The sequence below is a fragment of the Canis lupus genome, chromosome 38 (assembly GCF_003254725.2).
Source record: "Canis lupus dingo isolate Sandy chromosome 38, ASM325472v2, whole genome shotgun sequence".
Lineage (NCBI taxonomy): Eukaryota > Metazoa > Chordata > Mammalia > Carnivora > Canidae > Canis > Canis lupus.
In genome coordinates, this window is record NC_064280.1 from 12,051,053 (window position 1) to 12,066,611 (window position 15,559).

Here is a 15,559-nt window from a genome sequence, read left to right on the forward strand (position 1 = left end):
AAATTATTTTTCCATACTTTTGTCATGTAAGTGACTTTATTCTCTGCTTGGCAGGAGAAGAATCAGAGTTCTGACCAAATGTATTAAGGGATTAAGAAATAAACATTTTCCCAGGAGAACACTAAAATAGCTTTTCCTTCAGAAATGAAAGCATTTTTTTACACGGAAACGAAAGTTAATTTATTTCTTTTAAGGGAAATTGGGTAGAAGGAAAATGTTGGCAAGGAACAAAAAACAATTTTAAATTTACACGTTTGAATGTACACATTGAGAATATTTTAAATGTACCATTACATCTTCTCCTGCAACTGCTCAATCCTTTACATTCCAGCTTCTGCTTCAACCACACTAAATAGAGGGCTCCCGAGAGGGCCACCAATGCCACCTTCCTTGTAGATCACATTCCTCTTGCTTTCCCTACAGCGTATGATACTACAGGATTCTAGATCCTTCTAGAATTCTCTCTTCCCTTACCTTTTCTGAAACCGTTCCCTCTAATTCTGACCATTTCTCTGTTCCCTTTACTCCTCCTTTCTCTTTCTCTCAAAATAATAGCATTCACTAAGATGTGAACTTTTAATTTGTATTTTCTCTGCTTTTACTAATTCATTGTTATCCACAGTTTTAGCTGCATCTATATGCAATAATTATGAAATCTGTATCATTGTGAAGCTGCAGATTTGCATTTTCTGCTGTGGGCTCCTTATAATTGTCCTGGGTATGTTGTTAGCAAATGATCAAACTTAAACCCATGGCTTTATTTCTCCCTTGTGTTCTTTCTTCATCTTTCTCATTATCTTTGATGGCATCACCTTGGTCTGCAATATTTACTGTCATCTTCAATTCTTCCTGCTTCTTAACCTGCGGATTTCTCTTCCTTGATCCACCTGCGTTTCTTTCCTTCCATTTTTACTTCTGTTCCTTTGACTTCCTCCCCCCTTGACTCTTATTAGAAAAATCAATCAGACTCTAAACACTCTTTTCTAGTCTATTCTACATTCTACTACCAGAGAAATCTCCATAAACCCCAGTTTTCATCTCATCAGTACCTGGAACCATGCTAGTCCTAAAATACTGACTAGGATGGCATGTGTTCCGTAAATACCTACCCAAATCCTTACCAATCCTTTAGAGTCCACCTCCAATGCTATTTCATTGGAGATAATTTCCTAATCTCCCAAATCAAAGCTATCTATCCCATATTCTGTGTTCCCATAGCTTTCTTTTGTCCCTTCTCCATAACCTCCTGTTCACCCTACCTTGCATGTCACCATCTTAACATAGACACCATTAAGGTGTCTCTGAATAGAATTATCTTTGAATCCCCCACAGTGCCCTAAATAGGTAAGCCCTATTATATGCTTACTGAATTGAGCATTCACAGCAAAATACAGTAACTGTACAATCACGGCACATTGTTAACTGTGTACGGCAAACAACAAATTTGAAATCTGTAGTTTTTGGGCAAAATTTTGAAATGCTTACCATAATTCTGAATGGCACAGTCCTCACAGAACTGAAAAATAATGACTTTAGACTTTAGCACTCTTACAGTTTATTTTTGTAATATAATCCTTAGTGCTGGGACTCTGCATGGTTTCATTTGTGTTATGTAGTATTACAGAAGCAAAACTGTAAAATAGCTTTTTGATTTTGATAATATTAGAAACTTTATAAATTTGCATTGTGACTGATAGTGAGAATAATCGTGATAAAAATAACAATTTTTACTCAGGATTTACTCTGTGTTGGGCACTGCTTTAAATATTTAACTTTCTTAATCCTCATGAACCCTATATAAAATAGGTTATCCTTATTTTTAAATGGGAAGATCAAGCCCCAGAAGTAATGTAGTTTACTTAAGGTCATGCAGCTAGCTGATGGCAGAGGTCTGAATTTAAACCCTGGCATCCTGGCTTATCATTCTTACACTAAATATACGAATAAGCTCTTATTTTCAAAAGTCGATTAATTTGTGCATCTCACAGCTTTCAGAGAACATGAGAAGTTTCCAAGTTCTATCTTTCAAAGATAAAGTGTCGGAGAGGATTGAGAGGACTTAGTTTCATCTCACTACTGTTCAGTGGACAGAAGTGGCCTCCAGTACCCTCACCAGTAGCTGAAATGGTCCACGTCCATTTCAGACGTCCACGTGGCTCTAGCCACGTCCCAGAGCTATGTCCCTTCCATGCCACAGAAATCGGCTGCTGCAACCAAGGTGGGTGTTACTAGTGCAGTTCTTCTCACTGGTGAATTGACCAGGCAGGATCTGTTTCATAGACATTTGTCCTGCTTTTCTCTTTCCACCCCCCAGACTCCATCTAGTCTCTTCAGACAGGCACGTCTCCCTTCAGTCCGCTTCGTTAGTTTGTTTCCACAAAAAGAATCTCATCTAGAGGAGAGAGCCTGTACCAGCAGTAGAAACTATTGGCTTGTGAGGTGCAGGTGGGAGGCGCTACACAATGCCTTGTGGAGGTGGTATGCAGCGTGGGAGAGAGACCTGAGGAAAAGCTAGTTATAGAAAATGTTATTGGAAATGACGTCATGAGGAAGATGAATTAGACTCTGGGGAGTCCCCAAGGGAGTAGAGGGAGACTGTTGAGTGGAGGCCACAGAGACATATTCTGGATCCATGTAAGAAATCACCATTTAAAAGAGGTCTCCAAACCTGGATCTGTCTGAGAAGGGGTAGCTCCCCTACCAGTAAAGGGATCAAACATGAGTTGGACAAGCAATTGGGAAGAACATTACATAGAATATACTGTTATTGGTTAGCAAGTCACACTAAAGGACTTTTGAAGATCTAATTATGAATTTATTTGACAGAGAGAGCACATGTGCCGGCAGAGGGAGGTGCAGAGGGAGTGGGAGAAGCAGACTCCCTGCTGAGCCCAAGGCAGCGCTGGATCCCAAGACCCGGAGATCATGACCCCAGCAGAAATCAAGAGTCCCACACTCCACCAACTGAGCCACCCAGGCATCACACAGACGACTTTGAAGTGTTTTACAACCCGGGGAAGTCATGATTTCAGTTCCCCTCAGTCACATGTTTGTGATCCTTCTGCTCTCAGGCCAGTTCTTAACTTGTGTTGTTTCTATTTTTACTCTTCTCCAGCTTGCAAGACAGAGTTCTCTTTTTTTTTGTTCTCTAGTCCCAAACTATATCATTTTTTCCAAAAGGAGACAGGGAGCTTGCCTCTATCATCCGTAGTCAGTAACCCTCTAATAATCTAATATACAAAAGTAAATAAATAAAGTCTTACAGGAGAATGGAGTTCTGTACAATCTAGGTATGCCACAAATGTATGCATACATATGAAATACATATAAATATGTAAAAACACAGATTTTGGTTGTAGAGGTAATACTTCTTCCTTAGAAGAAGGAAGGAAAACACGCTTCCTTAGAATTGGGGAGTCAATCTCATTGATGGAAAAGTTGAAGAAACAAAATTACTTGAATGAAATAACTTGAGCCAAACAAGTTTTTCAAGAACCCAAAGCAACTAGAGGACTTTGGCATAATTGGTTCGGGGGTGTTTGGTTTCTGAGGAACCAGAGTTACTCTGGTAACATTGGTTAAACAATACAATAGAATCAGACCTGAATACAGCCAGGAAAACAGCCTAGGGAAAATTTTTATAGCTAAATATGTTTGCATAATATCTGTCATTCATCTCGGAGTCTTTTAACCTTCTCACATCTGGGCATTTCCTTAAGAAGCACCAAGCCTTGTTTGATTGCAGACAGAAAAACTGATTTGAAAATATACTACTAACTGCAGAGGAATTGAGTTATGTAGGTGTTAGTGATACCTGTAATGAAGGTCATATGAATCTAGCTTATTCTAAGTAAAGCAAGCAAAAATCTATACAAACCACTTCCTACTAAGGTCATACTTGATAACGAGTCTTTTGTTTGAATTTCACAAACTTAAGAGCTTCTTATTAATAACAAAATTAATTAATAAATATACTACCATCTATCCAATAAAGGCAAAATATAACATCAGGGCAACCCAGTAATTCCTAGATGTCTGCCTTTAGCCCCTGAGGGCTGGTGTGGGTAGATCCAAAGCCCACAGAAAGGGTCAGGAAGAAGCATCCTGAACCCTCATAAGAAGCCTCCTGAACACTTCTAACAACTGTCAGAATGCCACTAGGACCTTAGATGGTTGCTGAGCCCTGGAGTCACTCTGTATCTAATTATATTGCTTATTATGGCACAGATGCAACTCAGGGCTCCCATGGACCTCTCAAACTTCAGCTCATTTGCTTACTTTTTGTTTGCTTAAAAATGTCAATATAGGTAGCAATCAGAGTTACTGATCGGGGAGCAGGAGAAATCAGAAAAGATAAGTATTAAGTCCAAACTAGAGAAGGTATTGAGCTTAATAGGTGTTTGTTTAGAAAGACACAATATATTTTTCATGTCCATTAAGACTTGCTTACCTGCTGCTAATGTCCGTCCTGCTCCTGATGCGCTGGTTACACAACCAATTGAATTGCAGAGAGAAATAGTAAAGTTGTATATCCTATAAGGTTTCAGTTCTTTTACAATATAAGACAGTTCTTGGGATGTAGCAGTGTACAACACCTTCAAGGCAAAGAAAAAAAATCAGATAACAGATAAACAGTGTGAGAAATATAACCTTGGCAGTCAAGAATCCATGAATCCTGTATGAATTCAGACAGAGGAATTATTGCCAACCACTATTAGAAGAGGGATTTTTTTTTTGAAGAGTCTCAACAAGCTAGGATTTAATTGATAATTGTACAATCACACTGTTTTATGAGGTAATAATCCAGTTCCTGAGTGGATAAATGAGGAAACCAAGTTATTGCCTCATAAAGCAGCGTGGTAGTATGGTTATTGTCACCAATGGTAGAGATAAAGGATGGTGACATTGTCATTGTTATCATGAAAAAGTCCAAATAAAACCATGGGGCTTGGCCAAAACTAATCCTGTGCAGCAATGCCCACATGTTATTTGATGGAGCTAGTACAGAAAAAATGTCACTATGTTAAATCAATTCCATCATTTTCTTGAAAAAAGGAACCACAAGAGAAAAAGGAACACAAGGAAACACATTACTGAGCATCCACATGAGGCCAATTCTCAATTATCTTTCTTTCTTATACAAATAAGCATATGCAGATTAGATCAAACAGTTACATTTTTTGAAATACTGTCTTTATCATACAATTCCAAGTGAAAATAGCAGATTTGAGCAAAGGAGACTGAGAGGAATGCCATAGTCCATAAACAAATAATTAAACAACTATCACTGAGAATTGGTCGCATCATGATAACTAGAAATGATCAAAAGCAATCATATAAGTTTACTTATAGATACAAAAAACACTGGAAATTATATTCAGAAAAAAAGTCGTTAAAACAAAGAGTATGACACCAAGCATTAGTATAAAACTTTCTTTCTAAGGGATGTTGCCATACATTCATATCAAATAATCCTCCATAAATATAAACACAGGTAACTATAAAGGTTAGGAACATTTGGGGGTAGTTTTCGAGATATTTTCACTACAGCAGTATGATAAAATTCATTTGGAATATTTGCCTGGGTATTGATTTTAAAATTTCATGACCTAAATGAGTAGTTTCAGGAAGCAGCGTGAACAGACTATACACTGTATCGTTTATATAACATTGTTTTCAGAAATAAAGGTGATGTCAAAAATTCTAAAAATGCAGGAATAATTTTAAAATTTGGTATCATTTCCTTGCAATTACACTTAGAAATCAGAAAAATGTCAAACACCAAATTATAAGTGCTTTATGTTTCTAATTCTAAAATTGTTATTGAAGGAGATTGAGGATATAAAATTTTCTCCTCTGTGCTCTGTGATTTAAAATTTCCCAAGAAAAGTAAAATTTTGAAATGAGTAAAATTTACTGAATATTGTTATAAAATTTATCCCATTTAGAACAACTCTGATAGGATTAATGCAGACTTTTAGAAAGTAAAATTGTTTTCAGGATAAAGCATAAAAAAGTGTTCTGATTTTAGGAAAATGTGGCAAAAATAAGCAGCAGAATATTATGCAGCCATAAAACGGGATGTGATCATGCTATTTATGACAACATGGATGTATCTAGAGGACATTACGCTAAGTAAAATAAGTCATACTGAGAAAGATAAATGCCATATGATTTCACTTATATGTAGAATCTAAAAAAAAATTAAAAAACAAAAAATAAAATCAGATATGCAAATAGAGAGTACTGATGGTTGCCAGAGGGAAGGTGTGGGGGGATAGGCAAAGTGGGGAGGATGAGCGAGACGGGTAAAGAGAAGTGGGAGAGACAAGCTTCCAATTAAGGAGTGAATAAGTCATGAGAATAAAGGGCACAGCATAGGGAAACTAGTCAATGATATTGTAACAGCATTGTGTGGTGACAGATGGGAGCTACACTTACGGTGAGCAGAGCATAACATATAGAGAAGTTGAATCACTATGCTGTACACCTGAAACTAAGGTAATATTGCATCAACTCTACTCACTTTAAAAAAAAATAATTTAAAAATGAAGTATTTCCTTTTTTTTTTTTATTTTTAAAGATTTTATTTATTTATTCATGATAGTCACACAGAGAGAGAGAGAGGCAGAGACACAGGCAGAGGGAGAAGCAGGCTCCATGCAGGGAGCCCGACGTGGGATTCGATCCCGGGTCTCCAGGATCGCGCCCCGGGCCAAAGGCAGGCGCCAAACCGCTGCGCCACCCAGGGATCCCTAAAAATGAAGTATTTCCTATTTCATTTAGGATGTTGACTCATTTTTTGAACAAACTATTCTGTGGAACACGAACACAAAGTGAAATATAATGAGAAATAGAAAATGTAGATTAATACTAATTTTGATGGGCCTTTACTTCTCCACATATAGTTGTTATAAATTACATTATTTTAAAAAGATATTTACCTTAAAGCTTGGGGCACATAAAGTAATCACTCAGATAAACTTTGTCTTTATCATATATAGTCATTTTACAAGATTTCAAGGATCAATTTAATTGGAAATTTTCTTTGGGATGAATCTTTAAGGACGTGGAGAGAATTCTGTAGAAGCTTGAAATCCTACACTGATAATATCACCACTTCTAGATATTTCCTTGCCACTACTCTTAGTCAAAGAGCAACTGTCTGTAACAGTTATTTTATGGTAGGCCTTCCCTAGAAATTTTGGCTATTTTCTTACTAAGCTTATAACAAGACACACTCAGGTCAACATGGATACAAATTTCATTATCGAGAAGGTGAAGATTTTTTACTTTGCCACTCTTGATTTCACTTTCTTGAATATATGATGAAGTAGATATTTGTAGGGGACAGAAAGCATAAGAGAATAAAATGATATATCTATATCTTTATTTCAATTTGGCCACAGAAGAAAGGACTTTAAACAAAAAAAGATGCATATACATAATTTTGTCACTAATAAAAAAGAAATATTTTCCTGCTTCACTGAATGATAAAATGATCTTTTTAAAAGTGCAATGTAGTCCTATCCCATTAATAATCGCTAATAGTACCTCATACTCCTCAAGCTCTTTAAACTCTACAAAAAAACATATAGATAAGCAGAAATTGTTTTCCTATTTTACAGATGAGTAAAACTTGAAGCACAGAGATGTATGGAAAGCTAACAACTGGCAAAAGTGGGATATGAACAAACAGACTTCTAAGGCTATATCTTTATGAACTATGTTTTCTTCTCAGTTTTGTTTCTTAGAAAAGAATACCACAGTGCAAATGATAGTTGCTTTGAAGCTACATTTTATGAAGAAAGAATAGTTTACAAAGCAAAAGAATAGCAAAAACAATAACAAAACATCAATGATGAATGTTGTATAACACTAAGGACCAAATGAAGTAGGTCCAGCTGTAAATTTACCTGAAATCCTATGATATACTGGATTGGTCGACTAAATCGTTTACGTTAAAAGATATATGTAAGGCTACTTCTGTGTTTATCACCTGAGACAGTTGCAAATTAGTCAGCACTTATTTCCAGACCAATGGAAAAGTATAACAAGGAATCATAAATTATTTATTGGCTCTTCTTCTACCTTTGTGTTGTAAACATGCTCCGTCTACTGGAAAAACTAAAAAATATTGACAGATCTATTGGCAATGGGTTGAAGAGGGTCTCCCCCAAATTCTTGTTCACCTAGTACCTCAGAAAGCGATCTTATTTGGAAAGAGGTTCTTTGCAGTTATAATTAATTAAGTCATCATGAATTTAGGGTGGGTCTTAATACAAGGGATATATTTATAGAAGAAAGGAGGAGGATACGCAGATACAGAAGAGACAGCAACATAGAGAAAAAGGCCATGTGAAGACAGGCAGAGATTGGAGTTCTGCTGCTACAGACCAAGGAACGCCCAGGATCTACCATAAGCAGAAGAGGCAAGGAAGGATTCTCCTGGAGAGCCTTTGGAGGGAAAGTAGTCCGTCAACACTTTGATTTCAGATTCTAGCCTCCATTAAAACCAATCAGCTTCTATTGTTTTACGTCACTTAGTTTGTGGCTGATTTGCTACTGTGGTCCCAGGAAACTAATACAATGGGGTACAAAGGTCTGACTCCTTGACTTCTTTAGGACAACCTTATGGGGTCATTTCAGCTCCAGAACTATGCACAGGATCAAATTAAACCCTTTCATTAGTGCATCACAATTCAGCTTCTTATTCTGCTCAACCTTGCATCTCTTACTACTTTCTGTGTGTTGTTTCTGAGAGGACTCCCCAATAAACCTTCTACTCAATCCTCTCCACAGCATCTGTTTCCTGGAGAACCTGACCTAAGATACCTAGGAGTACCCTAGGAAGGAGACTTTAAAATGACATTTCGGAGCTGGATCACCAATCAAAGAGAACCTCGTCACAGGGAGTGGGTGGGGTATTGATGGTCCCTAGCACGTACTAGTGTGTGATTCTCATTGGTGGGGAACTGGACTTACCAGTGAAAGGAAGTTCACTGGTTTGGTGGAACTGGAAACCATATGGACTATTTTGCGGAAAGTAGTAATTATAAGGACTGTGGAATCAGGTAGCTCTTGCTGGGTGCAATGAATGCACTGAAGAAAGACAAAGAAGGCCTGAAGGTCACCGATTCAAGGCAAACTGAAAACCTCTTTGGCAGTGTTCGTTCTCCATATTCATAACATCCTATTAAATGACTCAGATAAGCAAGACATGGCAGGTGCGGAGAAGTCTTCGTAAATATTATATGCTCCAAAGAAAGAGATCAAGTTTTTAAAAAATAAGGAGGCTTCCACATCAGCAAAATTTTTAGGAGTCCAATAGCCTGAGATATGCTAGGACATCCCTTCCAAAGTAAAGGTCAAATTATTGCATCTTGCACTTACTACTAGGAGGCAGGAAATAGAATGTCTGGCAGGCCTTCTTAGGTTCTGAAGAGAGCACACTGCGTATCCGGGAACACTATTCTGACTAAGTTACTGAGTAATATGGAGTGTTGCTAGCTCTGAGTGGGTCCTAGGGCTAGAAAGGATTCTTCAGCGGGTCAAGGCTGCATTGCAATCAGTCAAGCAACTCGGGGCATGAAGCCTATCAGATCCTGTGGTTTTAGAGCTGCCTATAATGGGAAAAGATGTAATGAGACATTTATGGCAAGCTCTCAATGAAAGAATCACAAGGTAGACTTACAGGATCTGGATCAAAGGCATATTACACAATGGAAATAAAATACCATTCACTAGAACAGCTCCTGGCATACCAGTGAGCCTTGGTAAACACAAAGCATCGAATGGCCATGCAGCCAGAGCTACCCCTCATGAGCTGAGCTCTGTCAGACATGCCATGTCTTAAGGCCAAGTAGGCCCAACAGAAATTCCTCATAAAATGGAAGGGGCTATCTGGTAACAGGCACAAGCAGAGCCAAGATAATATCCTGTGCAAGCAGGCTGTCTGGACCCCCATGTATCATTTGTACACTGGTTGCTCAATCTCACATGATACATGTGACTTCTTGGAGGTTCCTCAAGAGCTGAGAGAGTAGAAAAATGTGGTTTGGTTCACAGATGGGTTGTCTTGGCATGTGGTTGCAAGTCAAAAATGGGTGATGGCTGCTCTACAGCCCCACTCAAGGATGACCCTAAAAACCAGCAGCAAGAAGAAATCTGCTCAATAAGCAGAACTTCAGGCAGCACACCTGGCCATCCATTTTGTGTGGAAAGGGAACACTCCAGAGGTAGAACACATCTGAACTACATGGCAGTGACTTAAAGTATTGGTCATCAGCATGAAAAAAAAAAAAAAAAAAAAGACTAGAAGATCACGAACCAGGAAATCTGGGAGAGAAGAATGTAGGCAGTCCCATGGAAGATATTGTTACATGTGAAGATCTCTTTATATCATGCTAATGCCCACCAAAGAGCGTCTTCCTCAAAAGAGGTGCCAAAGGCCACGTACACAGAATGACTTGTCCAGTTAACATCAGCCGCCTCTGTCCTCGGCCACCCTCATGCTGATAAAATAGGCCAACGGAGTACATTGACCACGCCATAAACTGGAGGGAAACAAGAGCCTCTCCTCCTCCAGGATTACTATACACATATCACATGGTTTAGTCCATGTACATAATAAAGCCTTCATAAGTTAGCTGTGATTACTATTCTCATTACTGCTGGCAAGAGTATGAATTACTGGAAGGAAGTATGTCACTGTATATCCCAAACCTTAAACATATTAATAACCTTTGCTATAAGTTGTGATAAATCCATTCCTCAGAATTCTCTTAGGAAGCAGAAATATGCAAAATGGACATATAAGACATTCTTGTCAGTGTTATTTATAGTTCCAAAAGAATCAATACAATACCAATATCAACTGATTGTGGGTTTGGTTGAAAACATTATTATATGCCCAGATAACAGACAATACTCAGCTACTGAAAGCTGGCTCTTTACAAGATACTTTAGGATATATGTTAAGGGCAAAAAAGCAGATTTTGTTAAACAAAATTATATCTACTTTGTTTTATGACATGCTTATATTAGAAAAAATAAGTGATATAGACACACAGGACCTTGTACAGATGATGTCATGTTAAGAAACAAACATGCCACGTAAGGAATATATAAAGGAGAATTTGGTCACAGAATTCTGCAAACTCAGAAAATGTCAAACGGAAGACAATTCAATTCTAAAATAGTAATACCTGTGACACCGCTGTCGGAATAGCTTGGTGAGGTGACTGTTCAGAAACCATATTGATTTTATACCCCACAACTTCTCCTCTTGTTACATTCTCCGCGGGCTCCTCCCAGGACACATTGAGGGAGTGTGGTGAGAGTGGGGAGACGGAAGGGGGGGTCATGAATGCCGGCACTATTGAGGACAATAACAGGAACAGAGTGCTGTTATCTACAGGTCTCCAGACAGAATTCATACACGTGCTCTAATTTCTGACATAACCCCATTCCTCACATAATACTCTGATCTCCAAACATCAAAAGATATACTGGTATTTATAAAAGCTATCCCTCCCCCCCTTTTTTTTTCATGTTTTCTGCAAGGATGTTCCCTATCCTTATACCACCAGCAAAGATATTTTTCCATTTACAAGAGAAAAATCATATAGGACTTTGCTTATGTACATCAAGATAAGTAAGATAAGTTTCCTCCCTTTTGGGGGGGAAACTGTAAGTCTCATGAAGCATTTGAAAGGAGAAGTCATCAAAACTGAATCTGTCTTAGTCCACAAAGTCCAGAACAATGCATAGTGACATGTTGGGTTTCTGCTGTAGAGATGTAGATTTCACCGAGCCACACTGATACAGCCTGGAGAAAGAGGTAAATCTAAAATGTTCTAAATAACCCCAAAGAAATGTTTAAAGTTTTCAATAAATCTTGACTGAAATGCTCAGAGTACATACGTACATACATTCTCCCCCTGCCATCCTTGAGATCTTAATACGGATTTTAAATGTGCTAACCAAAGGTGTATTATCAAAGGACCTCATCGCACGTTCAGTAGCCAGTGACCCATAAGATTATGAGGGTCCAGTATTGCAGTTTCACCCATTACTTTTCATTTCTGACCTTGATTCTCCCCTTCCAGAATGCCATGGCTCATCACTTGTGCTATCATGGCACTATTATTTGTCCAAGATGGCTGGCAGTCATTAAGAGATGCTCAAGCACAATGCACATTTTATTCATGAAATGATTCCCTTGGACATCAACCTAAAGCTACCCTTATCCTCCCACAGTCCTAACAGATCCAATTTAAATCAGGACATGGGTTTCTTTGAATATCTGTAGATTCAAAGCATAACAAAAGCGTCTTTTTTTGGTGAAAGGCTCATGATATTTGAAGGGTTTTCAATGTAAAGAGTGAGGGAGAGGGTTAAAAATATCTCATTTGCTGTAATGAAGATATCTTAAGAAAATTAAAATTTTTTACTCTCCTTCCTTACCATATTGCCAACTGCTTATAAGCACACTTGTGAATTACAGATTTTAATATCCAGGATTCTATCATTAGGTACAATCTAGTACCTACACTATTTGCTTTGGAGAGAGAAATAAAAACAAACTAAGATTTGTGAAATTGGTACAGTTATCTCTTTCATTGAACATAAACTGTGCTGAATTTGGAGCAAGATAGTACATACGGCCAACCCACTTCAGGAATGGAAACCAATTGCTATTTTTGGCAAACGTTCCCCAAAGACTAGAACTACAGTTAAGTTATTTTTCCCCCTTGAAGTAATAGCTCAGGCATTTATTCCCCCCCCCTAAAACTTACTGCAAGTGCTTTATGACCTTGAGATATTTACGTAACCAACCAATATATTAAATTTTTCCTTGGCCTGTATAAATGTATAATTCTTGCTTTTCAAAACACACTTCAGTGCTGTTGACTTTCATTTGGGACAGTAATTCCACTTGGGAGTCTTAAAAGTAGAGTTCAAAGCATTTCTCTTCACCTGATTCTCCTGTTCTTTCCGAAGTCCAGGTAGAAGGCACGCTGCCAGCCATGTTCACAGCTAAGACTTGAAACGCATACTCAGTGTATGGCTCCAAGGCAGTGATGGTTGTGGCTGTTTGAGGAGGTTTCAATGCATTTTCATTGGCTGATTCTACAAATGGGTGAGGACTGAGCCAGCCACTGCTCTGAAAGACTCGACTTTCTGCTGAGGTGGTTTCTCCATCAGATCTCAATCTTTTCATGTAGAGTTCATATCTTATAATTATTCCTAGAAAAGTAAAACAGGACCCAAGATGACCCATCAGACAGACAATTTTGGGGGTGGGTTGGGGTTAGGCTAGGTAAAGGTGACAGTTTTGCATTATTTTTCTGACTAGATTACCTGTCCATTTCTTAGTAATCTAGATGATGAGACTTTGATAAAAGACAACAAATTGACAGACAGATGAGTGTATGAAATACTGTGGACAAGCATATTCATGGGAAAAACAAACCATAAATGAAAAATAGCTATAACCTATTCCAGGTAAATTCAATCCCTTTCAGAATGAATGATCATAATTTCTACCGAGAATTGCTTTTGGGAGGAGGATTTGATTATTGCACCTCTAATTTATATACTTTCAAATTTGCAGATTTTAATTTTATTATCTACTTAACACAAGCCCTGTTTACATAAATATTGGAGCATTAAACTTGATTTCTACCTAGTTTTCTCAAGTAACTTAAAAGTCTGATAAAAAGGTTTTGCCATCGTACGTACATGATATTAATTACTAAAAATATATGAATTTCTGTCTGGCCTATATAACCAAGGGTTCAATTGTATGAAGACAAAAAATTAACTTAATGGAGCCAGCTAGCCTATATACATATTTTTTTGTATTATTTTATACCCTTTTCTTGCTTAAAAGAGAAAATTTACTCCTTATGGGTGCCCTAACTTGTGACACCGTCAAATATAATGCATTTTATAAGTGAGTTTCAAATTAGAAACATCGTTTGTGTTGTGACAGATGTCATTAAGAGCAAAGATAATATTAGCCTTTTAAGGGGCAATTTAAATGAATGGAATTTGTTATTAGATTAAAGACATACACTTGTTTTACTAACCAGTACAAATAGTATCTGATATCTTTAGAGATTCTCAATTATTATATCCTATAGTTACAGAGACGAATGCAATTGCCAGATGCTTACTGCACAATTCCAAATGCCTAGATTCTCATACATATTTGGCCTCAGAAAGGGAACTCTAAGCCTGGAATTCCTACCATTTGGCTCCAGTGGGGGAGACCATTCTACACGAAGTTCTGTGGAACTGATCATCCGCACCTCAGGTGGACCCAGCCTTCGGGGAGGTGCCTGGGCTGTCATCACTGTAAGGGGTGAGCTTTGTAAACAGCCCCCACTCGTACATGCCTGTACAGAAAAATGGTACTTGGTGAATGGAGCCAGATTCCGGATGGTAGCAGAAGTCTCATGACCTTCATAAGGAACACATGGCTGGCCACCATCAAAAGGAACACAGGACAAAATATATTTTTCTATAGGACCAGAACGATTTGAAGGTGAATTCCAAGCAAGTGTCACAGAGTCTGAGCTAATAGGAATGATATAACTCAAGTTCAGGTTTCCTTCTGGGACCCCTGGTTTCGTCTTGTAAGTGACAGCTGCACTCCTTGTTGAACCATGCACACTGGCAGTCTCGATGTAATAGGAATATGAAGTATATGGTGACAGGTCAGCATCCGAGAAGTACTGAATACCTGAAATTAAAAGAAAGAAAGGAAAAAATAGTTACATTTCACAAATTGGCAAGGAATCACTTCTAATTGCTTTCCTATTTATATAACTTAATCACAGAAAGTATACAATCTGCTCTTTTGAATGAGAGTATGAAAAAAAAAAAGAGAGAGAGTGTGGTTCATGTATCTAAAACCGAAATAAAGCAAATACTGACTAATTTTATTGCATAAGAAAAGTGCCTCTTGTAATGAAGACTATTTAGAAGGTTGTTTAAACTCTTGTTCTTTATATAATATAGTCTTTCTTATAGAAAATAGAAGAGAAATTTCTGCAATACAAATAGCTGTTTCTTCTATGTAACCTGTTTACTTGTTAACCGACATTTCACAAAACGAAGGGTTGGCAAATTGCAGGCCATGTTTGTCACCCGGCCGATATCTTGACTGCAACCTTTCCTGAATTTCTGAACCACAGAAACTGTGAAATCATAAATGTTTATTGTTGTTTTAAACTGCTAAATTTTGGAGACATTTGTCAGCATCAATGGAGAATTGATACAAGAGAAGTCTGAGTTTTTCAAAAGATTAGAAAGATAGGGGGGATCCCTGGGTGGCGCAGCGGTTTGGCGCCTGCCTTTGGCCCAGGGCGCAATCCTGGAGACCTGGGATCGAATCCCACATCGGGCTCCTGGTGCATGGAGCCTGCTTCTCCCTCTGCCTGTGTCTCTGCCTCTCTCTCTCTCTCTCTCTGTGACTATCATAAATTAAAAAAAAAAATTAAAAAATAAAAAAGATAGGGAATGGGCGTGATTAGGCATGTGCCTGGAA

At 38.0% G+C, this 15,559-nt stretch overlaps 1 protein-coding gene across 1 annotated transcript in view; it reads right to left on the reverse strand.

Annotated features, from left to right (window-relative positions):
* USH2A (usherin) overlaps nucleotides 1-15,559 on the reverse strand; it is a 686,658-nt gene that overhangs the window by 495,280 nt on the left and 175,819 nt on the right. Inside the window, 4 exon segments of the mRNA XM_025420646.3 lie at nucleotides 4,451-4,595; nucleotides 11,208-11,377; nucleotides 12,982-13,251; nucleotides 14,258-14,752. Coding sequence (XP_025276431.3) covers nucleotides 4,451-4,595; nucleotides 11,208-11,377; nucleotides 12,982-13,251; nucleotides 14,258-14,752 — 1,080 coding nt within the window.